This window comes from Acanthochromis polyacanthus, chromosome 5 (genome assembly GCF_021347895.1).
Source record: "Acanthochromis polyacanthus isolate Apoly-LR-REF ecotype Palm Island chromosome 5, KAUST_Apoly_ChrSc, whole genome shotgun sequence".
Taxonomy (NCBI): Eukaryota; Metazoa; Chordata; class Actinopteri; family Pomacentridae; genus Acanthochromis; species Acanthochromis polyacanthus.
Window position 1 is genome coordinate 27,933,562 of NC_067117.1, and position 16,637 is coordinate 27,950,198.

The 16,637-nt window shown below is 40.4% G+C and overlaps 1 protein-coding gene across 3 annotated transcripts in view; it reads right to left on the minus strand.

The window, feature by feature from the left end:
* Positions 1-16,637, minus strand: part of phf2 (PHD finger protein 2) — a 52,931-nt gene that overhangs the window by 22,768 nt on the left and 13,526 nt on the right. For all 3 annotated transcript variants that reach the window (XM_022200883.2, XM_022200882.2, XM_022200884.2), the window contains exons 2-9: positions 11,204-11,289; positions 10,862-10,976; positions 9,492-9,652; positions 5,731-5,872; positions 5,423-5,609; positions 5,140-5,302; positions 3,868-3,955; positions 3,420-3,526 (exon numbers count right to left, since the gene is read on the minus strand). In XM_022200883.2, the coding sequence (XP_022056575.1) occupies positions 3,420-3,526; positions 3,868-3,955; positions 5,140-5,302; positions 5,423-5,609; positions 5,731-5,872; positions 9,492-9,652; positions 10,862-10,976; positions 11,204-11,289 (1,049 nt within the window). The remainder of the gene's footprint in view (positions 1-3,419; positions 3,527-3,867; positions 3,956-5,139; positions 5,303-5,422; positions 5,610-5,730; positions 5,873-9,491; positions 9,653-10,861; positions 10,977-11,203; positions 11,290-16,637) is intronic.

Genomic DNA, 16,637 nt, shown 5'->3' on the forward strand with positions numbered 1-16,637 from the left:
CAAGAAATGGGGGGAGGAGAATGGGGAAAGACATGCAGCAAAGGGCCACGAGGTGGAATCAAACCCGGGCCGCTGCGTCGGAGACCAGCCGCTATACATGGTTCACCTGCTTAACCCACTGAGCTAAACCAGGCGTAAACTAACCGTGACGTCACCCGTTGGTTTCAACGCCGAGAAAATGAAGCCCGGATTTTGCTACTTCCTGGTCGCCATTTTGGATTTTTTGGAGCCAGTGACGTAAAAAGCGTCATCAAACAGACTGGACCAGAGAGCAACTAGGGGCAGGATTGGCTGAGGACTCTCTTATCCCGCCCACGTTTTACCGCAGAGGCTTCTGTTGCTGTCTATCAAGTATAACCACGCCCCCTGACTCCGCCAACTTTAACGATTTATTTAAAATTCAGTATTGATTTATTTTAAGATCGGCCACCTGATCTCTCATTTTGACCATGAAAACTAACGGGAAAAAAATCCTGAGCTGTAGAAAATCAGTCTATCAAATTTTATTTTTTCCAAAAATGAATTGGGGTCTATGGAGGAAAAGCTTTTTGGAGCCAGCCCTAGCGGACGGTGTGATATTGCAAGTTTTTGACAATTTTGGGTTGGCTTCAATTCTGGAGCCAGATGCTACGTCCATTATATATACAGTCTATGAGCTAAACAGGCGCCAACAGTGTGATTTATTGTTAACCACTACATGAAGTGCTAAATGCAATGAAGTGACATAATTGACACTGGTTCTTCCTGAAAATTGAAACTGGTTCTCAGTTTGTGGTTTGAAGCTTAGCGTCTCACTTTTAAGTAAATCCATACTTGCTAGCTAGCAAGCTAAGAGCACAACTAATCTATGTAGGAAAGCAAGCGATAACAAAGCTAGCTAGAAATTTAATTGAGATAGATATGGGGATGGCTAGTAACTATGTCATCGTGTCCAAAAACGTCACTTCCGTGTCCTACCAAACCAACGATATAATGGTGCTGTGTTGTGTCCCATGTTGCAACAATAGAAATTATGTAAATAAAACGATATCTTTCCACCACTTTCCTCTGGACGAAAAGGAGAAGAGAAGATGGCTGACACTGATAAGGTAAATCGGATTTCTAATCTTAGAAAATACATTTAGCGCCGGGAGCTAACGTGCGCTAGCTAGTATTAGTCGCTTGAATCATGTTATCTTTTTGTGTTACGAGGAGTGTTTGGGCCACATTACAAAAGAAACTAAAAGTGGTCGAGATTGAAGTCTCTGATAATAAGTTTATACTTTTAATTTATAAGAATAAAGTCTGCCGAGGGAGACTTTTGTCCCAGTTTTGGGGACTTGGACTTGCTTGACCAATCTGCCCAAAATACTCGACTTGACTAGGATATGGATCTATGTGACTTGGACTTTCCCTTTAAAACCACCTGCCAGCACACTAACATTTACAACTCTGTTTGAGTTGTAAGAGTTAAGACCTCGCTTTGCCGACTTCGGAAAATCCGCAAAATAAGATGTCACAGTGAAAAAGGTGACCGGTTCTTTCACTACTGCCATTGTGTTTTCATTCGGTGCGCTGCGGCGTAGGACACGAAAGTGGTCCGTGACGTCACACTAGCCATTCCCATAGATCAAGAAATGTAGGAAGTAGGACCACCATTCTGTCTCCACAGCTCAGTCACTGCTGGACACACTTTGGTTGTAAATTATGTCAGCAGTAAATGATGGAAGCACACAGTTTTGAAATATTCATTTTTCCACAGTGGAGGAAGTAGTGATTCTACAACGAACCCTCTAAAAACAACCACATCCCAAATATGTGGCCAGGGGCTGAATTGATAAGGGCTAATCGCCAAATTTAAACTCACACTTCTAACATTTATTTATGTCTTATAAGCCAACATGCTAATTCATTCAACAGCAAAAAACTCCCCACATATCCTTTGGAGATAAAGTTGGAATTTAGAAAAAAAAAGCCCAAGCTGGAGGTTTAGATGACCGATGAAGGAATCCATATGTATGTGTGTGAGTGTTTTCCTATGCTGTCCAGTTGGGCAGAGCTGTAGGTTCCTCAAATTATAATCCAATGAATGCATGAAGGATGCTTCTTTCTGCACAAGTCACTTAACATCCTGCAATCACCCGTGTCTCCGGGTTGCACATGTTTGAACTTTGGGCACACTAATGATGAACTGGATCTCACATACATTTCCATGCCAAAGCTCCAGTGCGTCTTGTTTAACGCCATGCAAGGCATTAACCCTGAAAAGGTTTAGGGACGAAAAAGTTGGCTCTCTTTCATCATATCTAAAGTTCTTACAATCATGATTGTAGTGACCTCAGTAAAATAAACAGAACGTTGACTAGATTAAAAGGCATAATGTGTATTTGATAAGGCATCATTAAAGAGTTCAAACTACCCTGACTGATACCGGTTATCAATATTTGAGGGTTTAAAAAAGAACTAATTACTGTAACTGACAGTATATCTATGAATAGCAAACACTGTTAATAGACCTTTTAACCTTTTGTGACTTGGAGTAGGACAGTTAAAACTGAACTGTCAGCGCTCTCTGGTGGACAAACTGTACCAGCTGCCATATAAGCTGGCATATCTGCACATAAATATCACTCAGTTTTAACTACAAACACACAAAATCACCAATCAACACTCCTCCAGAAGGCTTGATGGTCTAGACTGAGCTGCAGCTACTAGAACCCTGATTTATGTCAAATTATGCAAATTCAGACTGAATGTGGACTTTTAAATTGTACTGTACTGGCAGAAAACAGCTGCCTTAAGAGCTAACTACCTCTGTCAACTGCAGCGGACAGACGACCACAACAGGAAATCATTAATAAGATCAAGGCAAAAAAGCAGCAGCAGTGAACTCGGCCTCGTTCGTGCAGCGAAAAAGCCGACCTCGAAGTTAAAAGAAAGAATACTGTAATGATAATAATGGTATATTAATGGCGAGTCCTTATGGGTTGGGAGTGGCGCGCACCACACACAACAGCAATCTGGCTTTAACACACACACACACACGCACATACACAGAAAATAGTGGAAACATAAACAGTTGGCCCAATCCAGCTGAGGGGAGTTTAAACACAGCCTTGTAATGGAGCAAGTGATTCTAGCTGGGCCAAACCTTTTGAAGCTAATCATCTGTGAACTCTGCGATTCACCGATTTAATGACTGAAATAATATTAGAGCATCCAGCTCCTCATCTGGGCAGCAGACATGCAGCCCAACGCCGAATGTGCGGCCTGGAAAAAAAAAAGGCCTTTCTGACAGTGTTTGTATTTTCTCTGGGTTCGTGCATTCCTCAGGAGAAATGGTGAGTTAAATGAGGATGTAAGTTTACATTAAAATACCACATATTAGAGCAACAAAAAAAAGAAATCTATAAATACATCAGGCCGATTTAAAAGGTCACCTTTGAATCGCTCGAGGAGGTGTCGTCCCACATACCAGCACGCCGTCTCGAAGTTGGGGAAAGGGGTGAGAGTTTTGACCTTTAGCCGCTTCTCGATTTCATACGCTCTGAGGAGGATAAACCAAGATGTTTCAGCTAAACAGTGTCATGCGTTACCAACAGGTTTATGGCAACAAACGATGTAATTCACAAGGTATTTCTAAATGAGGGGAATTCATAAACAGATTTGGTGGAATATGGAGCTAAATACGAGTCCTAGATGAAGATCCAGTGGAAACTAGTGAGTAATATCCGCTGAAGCCTTCAAGTCTCTCTAAATCCCCCCCAAATTAGGACATGGCTGTCTGCAGGAGGCACAGAGGATCGGAGCAATCAAAACACTGAATAAAAGGCCAAATACCAAACCGAACAAAGAGAAGGCAGCGTAAAGGGGTGAATGTGTCCAAACCTCATCTGCATCTCCACACTCAGGTTGTGAACAAAGTGTCCAGAGAACGCCAGGCAGTCGACCGGAGTAAGTATTGCATTGATCCAACCTGAGGAGACAGCAAAAAATCTGATCAATTAAAAAACGCCGACTAGAAAAGAAAACTACTTGTTGCACTTTACTGTTGAGCCACATCAACTATATTTTTATAGAATTCACCATTGAGCTTTTTAAAACATTTACAAGTATTATGAATATTTACAGTTTCTGAAACCTTTTCTATTTAGTTTGACTGAGCAGACGATCAGATCGTGAATATATGCAGGAGATTTACCAGAACACAATAAAGTTTATTTACTTTAAGCTTTCTGATTCCCCTTTGCCACACATTTGTCCTGACAAAAGTCCAGTGAAGTAAACTATGGCTTTATTATTAAATACTTGCATTGGACCAAATGCTGCAGGAAAGTCAAAATCCTGCTTAAAAGCGTACGAGGAAACAGCTCCGATTAGAAAACACCAGTTTAACCCTTTAAACTCCGAGCTGTTTCTGGGAGTTCTCATATTTTTAGGCTTTTTTTTTTTCACTGCAACATAACGCCCTGCATGTCAATGGAAGCAGCATAATTATGGCTAGCAGTAGGGAGAACTCATAACAGAGGTATGACGCCAGAAATACATTTTAAAAAACAATGAAAAATGGCTGACTTAATGGCTCTACATGCTGTATATATTCAACTATTTATCTGCTGAGTGTAAACAAAGCCTGCAGTTCAGTCCAGTTCAGCTGAAAAGTCCCTGAATTTTTGTAACATGACTAATAAGTGTAGCATTTTTTTTATTTTTATTTTTTTACAGAATCTGGTAAGACAAAACACTAATAAACCACAAAAGCAAAACAAAATGAAACTAGTCAATGAGTCATCTTGAAATTCTGCGATAGGCCTATCTGACTTTAGGCACTTGCAGCCATTTGAACTGTTTTTAAAGTTAGTTAATCTAAACTTGAAATTGATTGTTTTGCCAAACCAGCTGTACCCGATTATATTAAATTTACAGTTAAATAAAATACTGAAAAGAAGAAAATAGTGGCATTCTGGGTGATTAAGTCCCTTTCAGGCATCTAATCAACTTGCTTGGGATCTCCTGTAGAATTTCCACCAAATTTTTGCAGGTTTAATCCATCAGGGCTGCAGAGTTTAAAATTATTTCTTCTAATTTTACATTATTTTCCCTTCAGATCTGACCCTCGGTTATTGCTGTTATTATTCATGAGCTAAGAGGAGCTCTGACCTGACGGGATGAACAGAGTCTGGCCTTGCTTCAGGGTGCATTTGTAACATTTGTCCACCTGGTCAGCGAAGAACATTTCGGTGTGATTGGACGACGATCTCCAGCGCTCGTACAACGACAGGTTGGCCGAGGTGGGCTTGATGAGGAAGAAGATCTTCTCTCCCTGCAAATGCAACAAGTTTCATGTGAGAGAAGGAGAGCGAGTTGTGCAGTTATCAGTTCAGAAAGGACAGATTTGTCATCATGACTCAGCATATGGTCGGAAACAGAATGTGTGACGGACCTTTAGGACGTGGTACCAGACGGAGGCACCGCCGCACTCGATGTGGAAGTCTGTGTAGCTGTCTTTAACGCAGATCAGACAGTATTTGGTGACTTTTGGCTTCCCGAGCAGGGCGTCATCAGGCCAGTAGTTTTCTACCCAAGACAGCCGCCGCACGATCTGCGGACTCTCCACGATGCTGTTCATCCTGTCCCAGACAAACAGAAAAAGAAATCAGCACCACCAGTTTTCCGTGAGGCTGGCATCTTCACAAGCCACTCGAGAAACTGCGCTTTTCGGAATTTCACCATCAGTCAGAGAGTTCGTACCTTGTGTCAGAGAACTCCAGGTTGATGACGTTTAATACTTTCTTTCTGTTTGTGCTGTAGTAGTAGTCCACAAACTCTTTCAGCTTCATTTTGCTGTCGGTCTGTTTGGTGACGTCGACAACGTCCACGCCGACGTCAGGACCTGAGAAATGACACGGAAGACGTGATAAAAACAAGCCAGAGGAAAACCAACAAGCCTACAAGTCAAACATTTTCCTTAGACAGCAAACTGTTTAGCACCATATGTCTGCAGGAGAACAATGCTGATGTGCAACAAGTGATCTCATCATGGAGCAGCATCGAGGCAGGAAAGAACACATGCGCCCCCTGATGAAGAACAGACCGTATAGCAACTAAAAGTCAAGTATTGTACACAGTATTTATTTACTGCACAGCCTTTACCTTTAATAAAGACAGTCAGGATGTACATTCATACTGTGCAGAATGCTTACACATTTTTAGAACATCTTTATTTGTTGTTTCCTTCTGCTGTATTTTAAAGCACTGCTCAACATAGCTTCAATGTGCTTGGCAAATAAAGACATTTCTTAGATTACTACAGGATCTCTGTGTATGGTTTAGACCTTCAAAAGATGATAGTTTGCCAAACTGAACAATCGTAATACTGATATGGAGTCAAATATTGATGCAATGTATTTAAAAAAAAAAGTTTGTTAAAATGTAATAATCAATATGTTTAATTGACTTATGCTGTATTGTAATTTCATGCAGTTTGCTTGAAATCTTGTTGAAATGATTTCTCATCTCATTTCAAGTTTAAAGACTTTTCATGACTAAAAATACAACATTTGAAGACATTTCTGGCCTTTTGAGCATTAGGATGAGTAGCTGTGCATACAGAGCAGAGTAATTTCAGGGTACTGTACCTTGTGCAATGACAGCAGTGATAGCAGTGATAGATTTAATTAACGTAAGTCTATTTTACAAAACTGCAGTGTAGCCAAACATACTGGGTCAAGAACAAATTAAGACCTGAATCTGACTTTTTGACAATTGACCTCACCTAGAAATGTGTCATTTTAGTGAAAAAACAACAACGGAAAAAAACAAAAATCATGGCTAATTACTGCTCGCTGTTGAGATACATAAGCTAAAGCTAATTTTTCTTTTTCATGTTATTTTGTTCAGAAGATGTGTAAAAACAATTTGAACAATCTGACATGTTGAGTTTGCTATACAACAAAACAAAGAAGCAGCTGAAGCCAACATCAGATACACAAGTAACTAACATCTGAGCAGGGCAGCAGGAACTGCCGTTAAATGAGCTCATTAGTTCAAACAAGAACGAAAACTGCATTAAGAACAGAGTTTGTTGGAGGTTCAGGGTTATATATTCATATTTTATAAAGATAATATTTTTGAGATTTTGTGCAAAGTCAGTCAGGGAGTGATTAATAATTAGTCTCAAAGCGCACAAAATTAAGGATTTAAGAAGCAAATATCTGTCACACAGTTTGACTAGAGTCTTCAAACATCATCTTCCTTTTAGCAGAAGCAGTAAATAGAAGTTTAAAGTAAACTGTCTCCTTCTTTTCTTTGACTCTATTAAAAGTCTGCATCAAACAGCAGCAGGATCCACACCGAGTTCAAACTGAGAGAGAGGCTGTAGCAATTTATTCAGCAGCAGCAGCTTCATTAATTATTCACATTTTCTGACATGTCATTGCGATCTAACATCGCCTTAATAACCTAAATGCTTTTCTAAGGTCAGGCTGAGCTGCTGTGAGAGATTCATAGATTCTACAGTGAAACCACAGGGACCAAAAAGGTCATGATCACGATGAATTAAGCTTTTTTCCCCTCTTATTTTCAGCAAAAGTCAGAATGTATTTCCCTTTAGAGGATCCCAATCTTTTTGTCTTGTGTATCAGGTGGATTGTTACAGAGAGTTTTAAAGGGAGTTCTCGTTTTAGCTGCTTAAATGCAATAACATTTGCAGAAGTGCAACTTATCTAATCACTTCAGTGAATACATATGGGGCAATAAACAGTCTAATGATGAAAAAACACAGTTCAGTTGAAAATGCTGTACATACTGCAACATATTTAGGATGTTGTATGTTTGCCCTCTGGAGCGCAGTAGTTTCGCTGGAACTGCTTTCTAGGGATAGATAGTGTTTCTGCTGTACTGACCTCACTGGATAAGTCTCCCTTCCTCACAAATCCCAACTTAATCCCCAGTTGTAAGATTAATTAAAGTTACACTAGTACCAGCTATTTTAGTAGCAGCAGCAGGACAAGAAACAGTCACTGACATGTCCTAGATAGCCAGCTAGCTAGCAAGCTAGATAGATTGTGCTTCTATTTTGTAATTTAAAGAATTTAAATAACAATAATGATGTAGACTCTGTCTGGGCCTGGGATCTTTCTGCATGGAGTTTGCATGTTCTCCCTGTGCATGCGTGGGTTTTCTCCGGGCACTCCGGCTTCCTCCCACAGTCCAAAAATATGCTGAGGTTAATTGAGTACTCTAAATCGCCCGTAGGTTGAATGTGAGTGTGATTGTCTGTCTGTATATGTAGCCCTGCGACAGACTGGTGACCTGTCCAGGGTGTCCCCTGCCTTCGCCCGAGTCAGCTGGGATAGACTCCAGCACCCCCGTGACCCTAATGAGGATGAAGCGGTGTATAGATGATGGATGGATGGATGTAGACTCTGTGATTCTTAACTTCACTATTTTTTCATTTGCACTGTAGAATCAAATCAAATATTTTCGTGCCACAAATCTGGAAGTGGTTGTGATGCTACCAGTTATGGTTAGCTGAAGCAATTCAACTGAACGAGCAAGAAGTAGTATTTTATTTTGGCAGCAGAAATAGTGTTAAAGTAGTACTGTTAGAAACATCTGTAGCAGCAGCTGTACAACAAGTAGACGCAGTAATATTGATACTGCAGCCACAGTACTAATAGTAGCTGCAACTGTAGTAGTAACTGCAGGAGTAGTAAAGAAGTTGCTGCAGTAACAGTAGTAACTGAAGTAACAGCAGCTAGTCCCTCCAGGAATCCACGATCGCGGAATTTCCCGCTGATTTCAAAGCTCTCGGCGGAAATCAAAGCTGTCCGCGGAATGTAGGGCGAGATGCAGAACATTACATTCGTTACACTTGTTCTGCCGAAAATCCATAGTTTGAGGAACTGTTTTGCACTTTAAATAATGCAAATAAAACTTCCCAAAAGGGACAAAGAGAATCTTGATGTTCTCTTTCTTTCATGTTTACAGAAAACATACAGTATAATGATCCGCTTGCAGAAATTAACCCAACACCCGGGCATGAGCTGTTTCTAGCTCAGCCTCAGCTCACGGAGAAGCACACTCACATGTAACCAATTAACGGTGAAAACTCCGTCCAAGCAACAGCAAGTAACTTAAAACTTGCAACATTTATTAAATGATTGCAGAACATTTAAGTGAAGTGACTTACTTATAAAGTCAGATAACGCATGGATATAACTGGCTGGGTCGGTCCTGGATAGACGCACACACACTCAGACACGGATAGAAAAAAACGAACACAATGTGCAGCGCTCAATTACGACAAGAAACACGGAACAAATCACAGGTTCCCCCCCCGTCTTCATTTGCAATTCCTTCATTATTGCTTTATTTTAGATTTTTTAATGCCCGCGGAAAATCAACTTTCAAGCCGCAGAATCAAGAATTGCTCTCCGCGGAATCAACACTTTTTCTCTGCAGATTCCTGGTGGGTCTAAGTAGTGTTGTGGAGTCACTGAGGTCCTTACCAACGTAGTTCTCCACATCGCTGATGTAGAAGGTAGGGGCGGGCATGGACACCCCCAGACCGTCTTTCTTCTGAACCAGGATGGGTTCATTGAAGCCGTTCTCCTCCAGGTAGTCCAGCGTCAGCTGACTGCCGCCGAGCTTCACCACCACGTCGTCGGCGCTGAGAGGATCCAAGAGCAGAGTGATTAATGTGTCAGGAGGTGCAGATATGAAGTAAGGTCTGATTGTGGAACCATCTAAAGGCAGATTTTAAACTGTTACCCCACAGTGCCCCCTAGTGGAACAGTCAAAATGTAGAATAATACTAATGGAATCTTTAATGAGGTTATAGTGGATCAATGTGAGGGATAATTTCTTTAAACGTAAATTAATTCATTAACTGTGATCCCATTTCAAGTTTGATCATTTCAGTTATACAGAAGGCTTCTCTTTCACCTCTTTATCTCATTATATTTCCTCATTTATGGTGCTGACTTAAAGGCAGTACTGGCAGCTGAAATTGAGATTTGCATGGGAGAAGTCGAGTTGCTCTGGTTTGGACATTCACCATTCAAACTGTGCAAAACTATCATCGAGAAAAACTGAGTCTGCTTTGGGGTATGTTATTTTACACTGGAACTGATTTAGCTTTGTTTACACTCCAACAGTGTGTTCGTTCATTCCTAAGTATCTCCACCCTGCTGAAGAAAAGCCTTTAGAGAAGTAGGTGTGTCCAAACTTTTAATTGCTGCTGCACATGGTATTCATTTTTTGAACTCAGGTGTAATTCTGACCTATCATTTTGTCCATTTGACAAACAATGAGGATGCAATGAACCCAAATGTAGAAAAAGTTTTAATATAGAACAACTTGAGGTTGTAACAAAAATTGTTCCCGTATTTATAAACACAAATACAGCAAGAAAATGTCAGAAATCAAACTCTGACAAACTATAACTATCTGGTTATTTACATTTTAAATTCTTATGATGAAGCTATTTTTGTGGTTTTTATTTCCAGTATTTTTTATGTATTCAATTTAATTTGATATATCAAATAATTATTTTACTTATTTAGAATACACAGTTATTTTTCAATTTTAAAAATATTATTCTTTAATTATTTTTAAATTAAAAAATATTATTTATTCTATTTTATTATTTTAACTTGATAAAATCCAATATATCTAGGTCTATAAATCACTGAAAATATGAATTGTTCAATGAAATCAAAAAGCATTTTATGGTCTGCATAAATACACAGACCTCTTGTGAAAGCTTGACATCAGCCCTTTCAGCTGGTTTCCTCATCCTGTCTCTACATAACATGCTGATGATGAGAATGTTAGTGTGAATAAAGCATGTTGATGAGTGAAACTTTGTTGTCTTTACCTGGGAAAGGTTCTGCTGCGAAGCTCCTTGATGAACACCTGACTGCCGTTCTGCACGGCTTTGATATCCGTGCTCTGCCCCGTGTCATGTTTGCTCCAGTTCTTTTTCTTTTTCACTGAGGAGCAGACACAAAAAACAACAACACATGTATTGACAACAACAACAACAGTAAACAAATGGCAAATTCTGTCAGCTCGAGATGTTGTTTCGATGCTTTTTCACAAGTTTGACATCCGGTAACTGGCAGTGGAAGCTGATAGAAGGTGGAATTATCACATTACAGCAGCAGTTCCTTCAATTCCTGCTTGTTCAGAACATTACAGAGCGAGTGCAGCTACTCACATGTGGATTTGCCATGGGTCTTCTCGCAGTTTGGACAGTGATAAATGTCAATATCTGGAGCATCATCTTCATCCACCCCAACACAGCTGGAAGGAGAGGAGAAACACGCATTAATGCCAAAGAAGGAGACCCGAAATGACTCATTTGTTCTGTTTTTTTGAGTGTGATTTCCTTTCACCCAGACAGAGTTCGGTTGATTCACTGCAGTGGAGCAGTCAATGTGAGACGTCAGATTTGATCGAGTTTCACAATCAGTCGCTTTGACATCAATGTCTGCTTTCATTTTGCGCTGACAGCGGACCTACAAAGAGTGACTGGTTTAATGATCAGTACATCAGACGGTCATTTTCTTTATTCACCAGTTGACCTCTGACACGATCCACCACTGAAAATACACCCGCTGTGCTTTCACTGAAACTGCACAATGCCTCATGATTTAAATGATGTAATCCTTCTTTTATATACGGCAGCAAAAAACCTCCTTTCCTATGTGTGAAAAGTGCACACGTATTACCATCAAGAAGCTTGGGGTCAACCAAGCATATTAATGTTTTCCTTGCAAACTCACACTTTCATTCATGTGCTAACATAATTGCACAAGGGTTTTCTAATCAATTACCTTTCAACATGATTAGCTAACACAATGTAGCATTAGAACACAGGAGTGATGGTTGCTGGAAATGGTCCTCTGTACCCCTATGGAGATGTTCTGTTAAAAATCTGAGTCATTTACTGCATTAACAATGTCTGGACTGTATTTCTGACTAATGTAATGCTATTTTCATTGAAAAAAACACACACTTTTCTTTCAAAAATTAGGAGATTTCTAAATGATCGCCAACTTTTCAGCGATAGTGTATACATATATGTAAATTTCCCTGACGTGGGAGCAATAAAGAATTATCTTAAATGTATGTCAATGAGGATGCATATTTGCTGTCTCACTATGGGCACAAGTAAATCCAATAAATGCACCTAATATCTGAGTCTGTGTTTACTCCAAAGGGGTGAAGGTTAAGGACACAGACCGAACATAAAGATGGAGAAGAAGGTCTCAAGAGTGAAGGAACTGCAGAAATGCCTTAAACCTGCATTCTTTCTAACAACCAGCAGGGGGTTACAAATCCCAGACACTAGTTCAGCACCAACCAGACATGAATCTGCTGGATGTCTGTAACAACAAATCAAGCCGACTAGCTGATCGTGCTGGAGCTGGCCGGTATGAGACACAGCGGTGGAGGTCAGAGGAGGACACGCAGACGGTTAACGAAGCGACAAAGGATAAACGACGGGTCCAAACAACAGAGACTGATGGAAGAAACATGGACTGGCTCCTTTCTATCATCATTAGATCACTGGACTAGAAGATGGACGGGTTCAGCACCGTAGTGAGGAGTTGAGGGGCATCATTCACCAAACACAGGACGTTCACCCTTCAAGCCCCACGAGAGACAATCCATATTTCCTGGTTTTTTTTCTCTTTGCAGCATTTTCAGTCACAGTTTTTAGCATTCTGTGATGGAAAAGACAGAAAAACAGCAAGCCCTCATAATAGAGATGCCGACAAATGAATGCCAAAGTCATCGATGAATACATTTTCTTTTGGCTCCTTCTAAAAACCAGCCTCTACAAATCGCTTTTTTTTTGTACTGTGGTGACTTGGTTCCAACTGTAACAACAGAGTGGTATTTTAAAGTGTTAAAGGTATTCATGGTTGACGGTGAAACACAGCAGAAGGGCTTCAGGACGTCATATTATGGCATCGATTAATCGGTTAATCTGTTTGGTCAGTAAAAATCCCATCATATTCTCCCACAGACTATTTCTTTACTGTCTGATCAACAATCAGCCATACGTATTTGTTGACACTTTTCTGTCATGCAAAACAGCAAAAATAAAAAAAAAATCCTCACAATTGAGAAGTTCCTGGAAAAAATAACAAACAATTCATGGAAAAAAGGTGATCGGAAAATTCAAAAATTTCGGAAACGGAAGTAAAAATGTATTTTTCTAACTATTAAATAATTTTTTCATTTGATTTTTGCACTGTAGTAACATAAAGAAAAGTCAGTGGCTTGCTGTAGGGAGGAAAGAAATTAAAAAATATCCCCTCCCTTAAGTTAAGCTACAAGAAATGGACTAAAATATGCAAAAAAGACAAAAAAAATGGTATTGTCCTTTGAAGTGATTCACAGTTTGTGCTGAAAGACAGCAGAAGGACATCAGGACGTTGTTTTTAGTGCAGTTCAGTGCAGGACGAAGGGACAGAACAGTGCAGGGCTGCAGAATACTGCTATCAGTCAGGAGACTATAAATATCCATCTACACACTGTATAGGTAAAAGCAGTAAAAGAGTGTTGGTGGGAGTAATGTGAGGCCCGTTTGCCTCGGTTTAAAAATCTGCAAAACATCCATCCATCCATTCATTATCTCTACACCGCTTAATCCTCATTAGGGGGCTGGAGTCTGGCCCAGCTGACTTTGGGTGAAGACGGGGCACCTGGACAGCTCACCAGTATATCACAGAGCTACACAGAGAGACAAACAATCACACTCACATTCACACTTACGGACAATTAAGAGTTACCAATTAACCTCAGCATGTTTTTGTACTTCAGGAGGAAGCTGGAGTACCCGGAGAAAACCCACACATGTACAGGGAGAACATGCAAACTCCATGCAGAAAGATCCCAGTAAGGAAGTGAACCGGGGATCTTCTAGCTGCAAGGCGCCAAGCCACTGTGCAGCCTTCCGCAAAACATAAGAAACTAAATTTTTTGTGACATAAATAGAATCGTGCCAAAGTCTAAGAGATTTAATCCTTTAAAGGGGACTCATTGAAATACTTTGAAATTCCAAATTTCAACCCTAAAGTGTTATTGGAGGACATAAGACTTTTTTACTTTTGTGATATTTTTCAAAATTTTTACTTTTCATGTTGAAATTCAAGGTTAGTGAAGTTACCATATATGTTTCCTTGCCTGTTAGTGACAAAAAAAAAACATTCAAAGAAATGTATATATCATCACTTAGTGCAACTACACAACCGTAAAATGTGTGAGTTACGTCAACAAACCATGGGTAGATTTGACGTTTCGACTGCAAATACGGAAGAGGGCCGAGTCGTAGGTCCGTCTTTTTCCAACTTTGAAGAAGAGAGAAAGTTTGATATGTTCCAGGCCTCTGCTGATTGGTCAAATGCTATTATGTAGTGTGCTGCAACGTGGAGCGATCTTCACTGATTGGCTGAGTGAAAACCACATGTTTCTGGACTTCACTGAGCGGTAGGAGCAACGCCATATTTAATGTGTGCAGAGGTTACTAAATGTAATCACCTGCAGGATGAAGGGCTAGACTAGATGACTCAATGTCACACAAATGTGGTTCAGCGATGCTTCAGGTGGTGAAGTTGTAGTAAGATGCAAATGCTTCGACTGAGATGGAAAAAAAATGAACAAACATGAGAAAAAGCAATTAACGGATTGGCATGACATCAGTGCTTGGTTTAAATGATGACAGTGATGCCCGGCTCTTCCCTCCTCTTTCAAACTGCAGCTGTCATGCTGTCTTGCACAAGCGAATTCCTCCCATTTGGAGCCGCTGCTCTCAAACTCAATGAACTGGGAGTTCCCCTACAATGTTTTCTTTTTTTCCCCCCCTGGGAACTCCAAAGCTTCACTATACTGCCTGCCTGCTTTCACTGAAGGCAAATATATGAGTGTGTGTGTGTGTGTGTGTGTGTGTGTGTGTGTGTGTGTGTGTGTGTGTGTGTGTGTGTGTGTGTGTGTGTGTGTGTGTGTGTGTGTGGACCTAGTGGAAATGCCTGTTCATGACGTCCTCAGCTCTGCGGCTTGAAGGAGAACGCCTTAAATTCATACAAAACATGAAAAGTGAAGACAGAAGCAGATTTTTGTTGCTTCATTAAGTGTTTCTGGGCCATGAGCAGAACTTTCCAGATCAAATGAGATGACTTCACGTGTTTTATCAGTAAATCTTGAGACATGTTTTCACCAAATAAGGATTGTTTTTGCAGAAGGTTTCATCTTTCAGCGACACAAAAACATCCTTCCTTGACTACAGATGTGGCTCAAAGCCAGACTAGATGCACATAATGGGGTCAGATTATGTCTGTGCGACTTTTCAGAACTGATTTTAAGAGTAAAGGATGTATTTTAAAACCTGGTCTGAACCACATCTTTACGAGCTGCAGTGCAGCATCGTCCTTCTGAAACTGACTTTGACCTTTTACCGTCCTGTGTGGGGCACAAGACTGATGACTACTGTACTACTGAGACTGATAGCGCATCATAAAACAGTTTTCTGCACTTGTACATTTTAGTGGAGGTACACAAATGTCATGGATGGGTACATTGGTGTCCAATAGTCCATAAGTCTTAGTCTAGCAGCTGAGACATTAGATTGTAGCAAACTATCAATAAAATAAGACTCAGAGCCGCTTACTTGCAAGTATGAAATAAGTCAAACTAAATTATCCACTAAGACAAGTGCAACAAAATCCATCCATGCTTTCATCATCTGTACACCGCTCAATCCTCATTAGGGTCATGGGGGGCCGGCGTCTATCCTGGGTGACTTAGGGCGAAGGCAGGGGACACCTGGACAAGTCACCAGTTTATCACAGGGCCACACATGGAGACAAACAATCACACTCACATTCACACCTAGGGACCATTTAGAGTTACTAATTAACCTCAGCATGTTTTTGAACTGTGGGAGGAAGCTGAAGAACCCAGAGATGCACAGGGAGTACATGTAAACTCCACACAGAAAGGTCCCGGGAAGGCCAGGACGCGAACCAGGGATCTTCTAGCTGCAAGGCGACAGTGCTAACCACCACTGTGCAACAAAATCATTAACTTCAATTAACCATTAAAGTTACCAGTGCAGTTTAGAAGCAAACACAGTCATGGTGCCTTTCTCTTTTTCTGCCAGCAATGAGGACACAGCCATCTTATCTGAATTAATTTAAAAGTGATTCAAACAGTTCCTGTAATTAAAGTGACAAAGTGAGCAGGTGTTTGGGGTGAATCGGTCAACCGACCCGATCAAAGAGGCTGCAGGTTCTGGCTGCAGATTAAAACATGTAACATGAGTACAAACATCGTGTACAAGCGACAGAAGCGCATCAGAACATTACAGGTGGCATCTGAACTTCATAAATAGACACAAGCAGACTTCTGCCTCATAGATTTTCTCACAGATGAAGGAAATCCAAACCTAATTCAAATGTTGCATACTGGACAATCTGGGACAAATACAGGTGCTGTTACACTGCTATATTTAAAAAAAAATCAAAATAGACAATATGTGTCTGCATTATTGTTGTCCCTAAAGCCACATTTCTAAGTTTTCTGACAAAGCTTCACTACGCGTCTGCCCATTACTTTAATCAAAAAAAAGCGAGTGTTGACAA